Source organism: Prosopis cineraria, unplaced genomic scaffold (genome assembly GCF_029017545.1).
Source record: "Prosopis cineraria cultivar Desert tree isolate PC_DT_omini unplaced genomic scaffold, ASM2901754v1 PC222, whole genome shotgun sequence".
NCBI classification, from domain to species: domain Eukaryota; kingdom Viridiplantae; phylum Streptophyta; class Magnoliopsida; order Fabales; family Fabaceae; genus Prosopis; species Prosopis cineraria.
In genome coordinates this window covers 326-10,040 of record NW_026555549.1, presented here as the reverse complement: position 1 = coordinate 10,040, position 9,715 = coordinate 326, and the positions used below count along the sequence as shown (strand labels likewise).

General features: G+C 35.2%; 2 protein-coding genes across 3 annotated transcripts; one reads left to right on the top strand and one right to left on the bottom strand.

Moving 5' to 3' along the window:
• The first annotated feature begins 256 nt into the window (after positions 1–256).
• Positions 257–4,629, top strand: LOC129295938 (rhodanese-like domain-containing protein 4A, chloroplastic). 2 transcript variants are annotated; one of them, XM_054934534.1, is made up of 5 exons: positions 257–927; positions 1,636–1,738; positions 2,032–2,274; positions 3,158–3,215; positions 4,234–4,629. In XM_054934534.1, exons 1-4 carry the CDS (start codon positions 278–280, stop codon positions 3,206–3,208), a joined length of 1,047 nt encoding a protein of 348 aa, XP_054790509.1. In that variant the 5' UTR covers positions 257–277; the 3' UTR covers positions 3,209–3,215; positions 4,234–4,629. The 2 variants fall into 2 exon arrangements, with proteins under 2 accessions (XP_054790509.1, XP_054790507.1); XM_054934532.1 differs by having other exon boundaries at positions 3,158–3,219; positions 4,234–4,626.
• Positions 4,630–5,540: 911 nt separating this feature from the next.
• Positions 5,541–9,330, bottom strand: LOC129295941 (disease resistance protein Roq1-like). Its single transcript, XM_054934536.1, has 5 exons — positions 8,398–9,330; positions 7,626–7,706; positions 6,939–7,319; positions 6,524–6,831; positions 5,541–5,946 (listed from the first exon to the last, which is right to left on the bottom strand). Exons 1-5 carry the CDS (start codon positions 9,328–9,330, stop codon positions 5,541–5,543), a joined length of 2,109 nt encoding a protein of 702 aa, XP_054790511.1.
• Positions 9,331–9,715: the final 385 nt, after the last annotated feature.

The following is a 9,715-nucleotide window of genomic DNA, read 5'->3' as shown; positions in this document are numbered from 1 at the left end:
AAAAATGTTTATCTTTATATAATAATAAATAATAAATCATCTGAAAATATTTCTAATATCAAATTACTTTTAGGTCGAATTCTCAAATCAATTGATAATGGATTCATGCCTGTAACAAAAGTGTTAAAAAATAACTGAAGACAATATGACACTCGGTCCTCGGACGACAACAACGGTTAACAGCAGTACAAAATGGTTCCCTCAGGATTAAACGGCACGGATGAAAGAGTGATTTCTTTATCCTTTGTCTGTCGCTCTCTTCATTTCTCACATCTTCATGGATTCGCTTTCTATACTTCTCTCTTCTTTTCCACTCTCCAAAAAGCACTCCAAAACCCAGAAAAATCCGTCTGAATTCAAACCCTTCAATCTTCTCTCAAACCCCAAACCACCTGATACTTCATTCCAACGTTCATATCCCACTAAGAACATTCCTATTTCGCTCCAAACCCATTCTCAGAGTTCTCTTCAAAATTTAGCCAACTGCTTCTCTTTCGCTTTAATTGACCTCTTAGCTACTTTTCCGTGCCTTGCCTCTGAATCTGTGGCTGAGCCAGCATTGGGAAAAATCAGCCTGGAATCGATTGTAGTTTCGATTGATAACTTTTTCAACAGATACCCTTTTTTCGTTGCTGGGTGTACCTTCATTTGGCTCGTTGTTATACCTCTGACTCGAGAGTATTTCAGAAAATACAAGTTCATATCTGCCATAGATGCATACCGGAAGCTCCGAGATGACCCTAATTCTCAGCTCTTGGACATAAGAGATGGAAAGAATTTGAAGTTCCTGAGATCTCCCAATTTGAAAATTTTGAATAAGGAAGTAGTGCAGGTTGAGTTTTCAGAAGGAGACGAAGAGGGGTTTATCAAGAAGGTATTGGAACGCTTCAACGATGCGCCAAATACAGTCCTTTGTATTCTGGACAAGTAAGCGAAAGAAAATATAGAATTTCAAAGCAATATATTCTCCTATGGTGAAAAAAGATTCTGAATCTTGTGTTCTTTATGTTTAAAAGACAGATTTTTGGAAACCAAAAGGGCAAAATGAAAATTATAGTTCGTGCCATAATAGAAAAAAAAAAATTGTCTGATCAAATTGTTTAATTGGGCAAATGCAGAGTTGTTTCTGACGGTTTTACTTTTGGACCTCTATGAAGGTCAAGTAAAAAATTATGTTAGAAATTTGATATGCATAATTTATTTGACCGTTAAAATTTTAAACTATCGGACAAATAATCATATTATGTGACTTGGAAGAATGTACGTGATGCATTTTCAGTGTTTTGCTCTTGGAAAGGACTGATTGGATAATTGCTTCAATCTTTGGTCCTGTGACATGTAAAGAGCCTAGGGGCCTTCCCTGCGCAGTTTTTTCTTGTTTGTGAGGCAAGCTAATTTATTTTGACCTACAAAATGTCTTAATTTGATGTGTCATATTTCATCATCTGATTACACTGTTGACTTCTTCACTTCATAATTGTTACAGAAGATTGAAATATTTAGTTTATATAAATAAGTCTGTGATAAAGGTGATAGAAATTGCATTGTAGACGAACAGAATTTCATTTTCTTTTACTAAATGCTATACACAATTACAAAGTTCATTAGCTGCTTCGTTTTTTGTGTGTAAGGTAGTTTTGATGGTAAATCCATGCGAGTGGCTGAGTTGCTATTTAAGAATGGTTTCAAGGAGGCCTATGCAATTAGAGGTGGAGTTAGAGGCGAGCAAGGGTGGATGGTATGTGTTTTTTTTTTTTGGCCCAATTCTGGCTGATGTTCTTTACCACGGAAAATTTATAAGAAATTTGATATATGTTGGCAAATAATCAAATTCTTCAACCTTTACTTTGGCATCTATTTAATACTCTGTTGAATTCGAAAAATCCTAAATTGGGGATTCATTATTAAGTTATGATAATTCAGTTCCCACCCTTTGATTTGATTATTACCTTAGAATCAAGGTTTCAGGTTGTGGAAAGTCTGTTGGAAGGATGGTTTAGAGGAATGAATTTTATGCCTCTATATTTGCAGGAAATACAGGATAACCTTTTACCTCCTTCTGTGCATATTTACCCAAGGAAAAAGAAAAATGCTTCAGAACAACTTGGTGCCAATGGGGCGATTCAGCAAAATAAAGGCAACGGCAACACTATATTGCCAGATGTCCCCAAATCTGTAGATCAAAAGTTGGACGGTGGACGAGTGATAAAGTCAGCAGAATCCTTTCCAGGTGTTAAAATTGATTCTAAAGCTTCCTCCTCTCCCTACCCGAATGTACGTTCACTGAAACTATTTTTTCTCCCCAGTTACCATTCATTTAAGTACTGTCAATCATTTTTGGATATTTTAACAAGAAACAAAAAGCATGTCCTCGTAAGATTTAATAATATTCTGTTTGTTCATTGGTGAAAGGCTCAACTCCTTCCTCATTGTAATCAATGAGCAAATATGTGGGAGCACGAAAGTTAGCATTTCAATAGGACCATAGTTGGGCTCACACTTGTATACCGTGGCATGTTACTTTACTGGTGTTCTAAATCACACTGTTTAAAAAATAGGGAGAAAAATAGTTTAGGATAACATGGTATATAATATTAGGGTGATTCTCTGGAAAGCACTCCCTTTCAAAATGTTAATCTCTCTCTCTCTCTCTCTCTCTCTCTCTCTCTCTCTCTCTCATTCATTACGCATAATATAATGTATGTAATATTACTTTATTGATTAGAACAATTTGAAAGTCTCAAGATCCATCGAATGGTGAGGCCTATTGAGAAGCAAAGGTCTCTAATAAATTGCCCTATGATTTAAGTACTCAATAATGGCGTGGGTAAGAATGACCATTCTACCTCTGTTTGTGGTAATATTATAACTACGCAAAGACACCAACCCTCTTTGTTTATGGATAATGTATGCACTTCTTTTCTTGCATCATATCATGTCAAGGACCATTTGCATTAAAAAGATTGAACTGCTAAGTAAATGTTCTTGAATAATTTTATTACATCTCTTACTTTTTTAGTGAAAGTCCCATTAGACTCACAAACTCAAGTAGTTACGTGAAGGCCTATGAATAGTTTTATTCAATCTCCAGAATTTCATGCTTCAATCCCACAACTATATAGGGACTTTTTCATGATTGTTTTTATGTTCTTGACAGTACCCAGATATGAAGCCACCATCCTCCCCAACGCCATCAAAGCCGCAATAGCAACATTGTTGGTATATGATTCCCATTCTTGCCTAATATTTGATTGTTTTAACTTGACTATGATATCTTCTGTTTTATGTATGTTAAATTTCTGGAATAATTGAAGCAGTGTTTTCAGTTAGGAATGAGCTACAGAATTATTTGTCACCTTTTCTTTCCTCGGCAATGAAAATTAGTCTTGCAATAATGGATTTATTGCATGTGATCCTAAGTCCTCACTATTTACGAACAAAACCAATCTGAATTTCTTCTGTAAAGTTAAAATAGTACAAAATTCAGTTACACTAAAGAAATAGGTGTGCCATCTATCATTTTGGAAGACACACCAGCCCTAGACTATTGAGGTGGAATACTTTGGCTGGCTTGGACACACCAATACATACAACAACTAAACCTTGCACGCATAACAATTCATGAGCAGAGACATCATAGAATAAAGAGAATAATTTACCAAGAAGGATTATGATGAGTGGTGAGACTTTTACTTCAATGTTCTATTTTACCTTGCTGAAGGATATTGGGATACTCTTTGATTAATGTACATAAACTCATACTGTGATCTGCATTTATGTTTGAACGAAAGAAACAAATAGAACAGCAGTAATTTAATAAAACCTATGGCTGCCTTTGCGATCGATCAAAAACCAACCCTATGCGTATCTATTTGTATCTTTCTATGTTTGTCAGTTGTCAGCTGTCAGCCTTTAGGCTCACGATTGTTGATGGGTGGCTTGGGGTCAGGCATTCTCTCATCGTAATCCTTTTACATATTAGCCATTCCTGGGTTTGATATGTCTGTTTTAATTTTTTCCCTTCAGAGTTCTATGCAAATTTTTGTAGAACAAATATTAAAATAAAGTCAACCTTTAGGAGTAGTGGAGTCAAACAAGAAGTCCTTGAAGTTAGCCATCCTGGGAGGGCCAAATGGAATTTTACTTGTTTCATTATAATCTTTGAATATAAATTTCGGTTTCTTTGTATTACTAAATAAAGATGCTATCATTATTCTTTTATCTTCTTGACAGGGTCCCCCGGATATGAAGCCATCAGCTACCTGATTCTTTCATCCATCAGAGCTTCAACAGTGATCTGGTTAACTATGACATTCTCAACTGGCATCTTTAGGCAGAAATGAGTTTTATAAGCAGAAATCGAGTAGTTGAATTTCTTATATCCACAATTGTATTTTCTTTGTATGCTTGTTGAATTTCAGAGATAGTGAAAACTATGTTCTCAGTTATGATTGAGCTTAGGGAATTAGTTGTCTTTTTTTTTTCCCCGACAGCAATCAAAATTCTTTGTATCTTAATGAATGTACTGCATGAGATCCTTTGTCCTCACACTGTACCCACAGAATCAATCTGACTGTCATTTGTGATTGTTATTCTATGAAGCTGTTTAATAAGCCAGCATGAGAAATTACATTTAAATTGAAATATATTAGGAATTTGTGGTGCGAGCAAGGTATCTATTCTCCTGTGGTTTCTGGAAAATATGTTTTGACAAGTCTTTCTCAGAAACGTGTTTCTTGAATTTCATGGATTATCACATGCAGTTTTAGAAAGCTGATTTTTCTTAAAGAATGACTTCCTTCTTACACTTTGTTTCTGTTATCCATGTATTGGTGAAAAGAAAGACTTCAAATTGGTTTCTCTGAAAATTAAAAAATATGGACTTCAGCATGCACCAACAATCTTTTGGAAGCCCAATGCACCCGTCCAACAATCTTTAGACACAAATACACAACGTTGTCCGACATATCAAGACAGATTTTAAAAGGGAAAATGACAGTTGGGGTCAATTTTGACAAGATAACGAGAGTTAAAGACTCTAAAACCTGAAAATGCCAATTAAAAACCAAGGTCCTTTATTGATTAGGAAAGTTCTATGAACCAAATTTCCCTTGCTGGGTTGAAAAAATATGGTTGAAATGTGTACCAATTGAGCTTCTATGATTTCTATCGTGCATGTAGAGTCTTACTATTAAAAGTCAAGAATCAATATGTCAAAAATGCTTAATTGAAAACTCTTCCAGCTAAGATTTTTATGATCATGCATAAATAAAATTTCCCCCAATGGAGTTTCCACGATCTTCAATTTATATGTTAAGCTTTTCCTTAGCTTCCATCGTTTAAATCAGCAAGGGCAACATGGTCCATACATTATCTTTATATCTTATATCAACGAAAGACTTTGATTCTTAATTGGCATGTTTAAATTTTGGGGTCCTTCTTAAAAAGGTCCATAATTGTCATTTTACCTATTTGAGAGTTGCAACTAAATCAGAAGTGCTGATGCTTTTATTACAAACCGAAATCAGTTTTCCCAACAACTAATTCAGTAACCTGCGACGCTTAGAACCGTCATAGGCCAGGTATGCTGCAAACTTCTTCACAGTAAATTGAGACCCAATGCATAAAACAAGCTCCACGAGATCATGAGGTTGAATACTTGAAATGATACTTTGCCATTCTGCATCTTCATGGAAAGTTGTTGAGTCTCCATTGTGATGTTGAACAGTTGCCTTCGTGTAGTTAATGATCAGAACATTTATGAGAAATTGAGTCGTTGTCTCACCAATGCATGAAACAAACACAATGTTGAGAACCACTGCTTTTAAGCAGCAACCCATAACCTGAGGTGCCTTGAAAAGTACTGAGCGTCCTTCGCCCTTGTAAATGAACCAATCAGGATACTCATCGCCAGGTAAGTGAGAATCATCCCACCTTCCATTATTCCTTCCCAATATATAGCATCAACATTTGAATGACGAACTTGTATTTAACCACTAATAACACCAAAAAAAAAAAAAAAAACTGTCCTTCATTTTAAGAAGGAAGAATGACAATTACTGATTCCAAAAGATTGAAATAATGATAATTAGGCTCCTGATAAAAGTTTTAAAAATATGAGTTGCAAAATGTCAATTCAACCGTTGCAAACAAAAATCTCATTTACAATATAACAATTACATTTAAATGTCCCATTTATAATTAAAACTTTTATATTTATAATTGTCTAAATGCGTATTTTTAACTTATTTTTTTAGAAAAAAAACTTATCAGATCTAACTATTATTAATCCAATCTTTTGAGAGCTAATTGTCATTTACATTTTTTTTTTTTAAGAAACATACTAATAAGACTTGCCGCTCCAGAAGCAGCAGTGCATATGTGGAGTACTTATCACAAAACTCTAGCTTTTTCATCCATGATGGGGTCCTAAAGAAAACTCATTTTCAAACATGATGGGGTAGAGAAAAGACAGGGACAAGCCTGCAAAATTTTCTCTTTCAATAAGTCTGATTTGTCGCACAATCCCATTTGAATTAAAAGAGAATTGTAGGAATCTGTTGCTCTTTCAATGTGAACTTGGTCATGGCCCTCAGATGATGCAGAAGCTTCCATATGTGAGAATTGTGGTGTATCTGAAGTTGATTCCAATTCCATAAAATTTGCTGTCTCATACAAGGCGTCCAAAAGTCTAGCCATTTTTCCACTGAATTGAAACTTTAGTCTGCATTCCTCCCACATACCTCGAAGCCTCGCAAGATTGCCCAGAACTGGAGATAGGCCGTGGAAGCTACCATTCTGTACAGCTGAGAAAACCAGAGATGATATTCCCTGCAAAAATGCTTCACTACGGGACTGGGGAATATTGGTGGGTGACATCCAAGACCATATGAGAGAAGGAAATATATCTTGTGCTCTCCATACCCACACAAGGATACATTTCCATGCTTAAGCCCTTCCAAACTTACTAATGACCTGGGTATTTGTGTTATGGCAGTTTTATCTGCCATTAGAGTAGTCAAGGATTCCATCTGCTCAAAATCTTCTTCTAAATGATCAATCATTGAACAATTAGAAAGAATGAGAGTTTTCAAAGATTTCAACTTGTAGATACTTCTAGGGAGATCTCTAAGGCACTTGCAGTCCTTTAGACTTACCAGGAGAAGATTTTTTAGATCTCCAATGCTCTGGTGAACTGAAATCAAGCTTGGACAATCTTTTAGTATCAGTTTTTCAAGGTTTGGCAGTTTCTTGAAATCAGGAGTTTGTCTTAAGAAGGAGGAATGGCTAAGAGTGAGTGTTTTCAACCACCGCAGAAACTGCAAAATATGAAGTTTCATATGATAAATTAAACAAAATATATGGCAACAATTTTATCATCGATAATGTACTGCTTTAAAACATAGAAAATCACACACAATAATACACCGGGGGCTTCTTCCAAACTAGTTTGAGGCTGGTGTATTTGAGGTCATTACCAACTAAATTTTCCTGATGAAAGTTGTCTGGTGTGTATTTTTATGGAAATCCATGCCAAAAAAGCCACCTCAGGTTTTGGAAATATACTTATAATCGCCATTAAGATTTACATAATCTAGTTGAAGTAATCTGAGTCTCTTCATCACCTTAAATGCCTTGGCTTCAATCAAAGTCTTGCTATCAGTTCTTGGCAATTTCAGAGCTATGCCCTCAATAGCTTTTGTTGCCTGCAAGTACATAGGAGAAGAAAAATGAGGGAAGGAAAAAGCATATGCCTCAAACTTGTTTGATAAGCACATGCTTTTCTTTTGGTTTAATGCATGGTAATGAAGTACACAAAATGGACAAATGATCAACGAAGATTGAAGAGGGCTTTCAAATGCGTACAAACCATACTGTACTTTAATCAGGATTTGTCCTCTATTGATGCTGCAAGGTTAAGAAGAAGTTGTTTGTAGGAGTTATCCAAAACATCCAAGAGAGGAATACACAAGAAATAGTGAAACCCTCTCCTTCTAGAATGAAGTTTTGAATTAGAGAAATGAATTGAGTTGTATATTTGCACAAAAAACTGTTATGCTGAAGTGAGTTTCCGAAAGCATTCTTTTATACACAAATTTCTGAACAGAACGTTCCTTAACCAAAAGGTAATCGAAATCTACCATTCATGAAAGAATGAATCATGAATCATTCATGAAAGAATCAAAATTTCTCAATTATATTAGCTGATTGTTTATGAAAGGTACTTAATCATAAAGCAAAAGCTACTGAGAAAATGTTGAAACATCATCCTGAACCCTGATCAGTTTATCAAACTATTTTCAACACTTCTTACTTTGAAGACTACACCAAATTGAAAAAAATCATCCCTTGACTTTAGAACTTGCCAAACAAAACAGTTGCATAGAAAATTATTACAGTTTGTTCTGTTAACACATGAAGCACTTCTTCATGAAAGCATAATCTGCCGCGTTCCTCAAGGTACTTTGGTGGACTTCCATGGATGATTTCTCTTCCCATATCCCGTATTAAATCATGCATTTCAAGCTTGTTATCCCTACTAACACTTATGGGGCTCCGCTCTATAAGTATTTGTATCCCAATTTTTGCATGAAATCCACAACCATTTAATATTTGTGTGACATATTCTCTGTCCTTATTGATAAAGAAGAAACACATGTCAGGGAATATGTCCTGTTCCATATAATCCTTTAACCCATCAAAGCTTATTCTCAACTTTCTTTGTATCTCATCGTTGGGAATGGATTTTAGTTTGAACAGCACATACTCCCATTCTTCAATTGTTCTCTCAAACAAATGACAACCAAGGACTTCCAGAGCTAATGGAAGTCCTCCACTGTAAACAACTAAATTTCTAGAAAGTTCCATGAAATTTTCAGGAGGAGCTGGTTGTTTAAAGGCATGCCAACTCAAAAGCTCAAGAGATTCACTTTCATTCATTTCCTTCATTCTATATACTTGGTCAGCTTTGAGGTCTTTAAGAAGATGCACATCTCTAGTGGTAATGATTATTACACTCCCTGGGCAAAACCGTTCACGACTTCCACATAATGCCATTAGTTGGCTCAAACTATCCACGTCATCCAATACAATAAGTGACTTTCTACGAGGGAGTCTCTCCTGTATTAAAAATTTTGCTCTTTCACTGTTTGGTAACTTCATAATACTTGACTTGATGATGTCAGCAATGAGTTGTTGTTGTAAATAAACTAGGCCATTATGTTGCTTTGAAACTTCTCTAATATTTGAGAGGAAATTTTTCCCTTCAAAGTAATGACCAATTTCATTGTAAACGACTTTGGAGAGAGTTGTTTTACCACTTCCTCCCATTCCCCAGAGGCCAAATATAAAAACATTTCGTGATCTCTCTATCTGACATTGAATTTTCAGTTCATGAACTTGTGATTCTTCTCCCACAGAGTGATCAGGAACAAATAATTGTTTTTCATCTAACCTTCCAAGAACATGATCAACAGTTTCTTAACTAGCTCACCATTCCTGTCAATAATTAATGTCCATAAAATATGAGCATCTATCAGAAACATCATTTGCAATAATAATAAATGTGACTAATAGTATTGATCATTAGTTAAGCAAAAAATTTTCAGTAGACTGCTAAGGACTGGTAATGGACTTCCTTTTGGCCTTACAAATGGACTAATTTAGCTATTGAATATCTACAAGTCTCATAGATTCATAATAAAACTTTGAAATA

Bases quoted from the DNA above. Each gene is read 5' to 3' on its own strand.
- LOC129295938 (XM_054934534.1), top strand. From the start codon at position 278: ATGGATTCGCTTTCTATACTTCTCTCTTCTTTTCCACTCTCCAAAAAG. The intron at 928-1,635 runs GTAAGCGAAAGA...TGTGTAAGGTAG, and splicing joins GTCCTTTGTATTCTGGACAA to TTTTGATGGTAAATCCATGC. The intron at 2,275-3,157 runs GTACGTTCACTG...TGTTCTTGACAG, and splicing joins CCTCCTCTCCCTACCCGAAT to TACCCAGATATGAAGCCACC.
- LOC129295941 (XM_054934536.1), bottom strand. From the start codon at position 9,330: ATGGGAGGAAGTGGTAAAACAACTCTCTCCAAAGTCGTTTACAATGAA. The intron at 7,707-8,397 runs GTAATAATTTTC...ATGTACTTGCAG, and splicing joins ATGTGTTAACAGAACAAACT to GCAACAAAAGCTATTGAGGG. The intron at 5,947-6,523 runs GTGCGACAAATC...TATATTGGGAAG, and splicing joins CTTTTAATTCAAATGGGATT to GAATAATGGAAGGTGGGATG.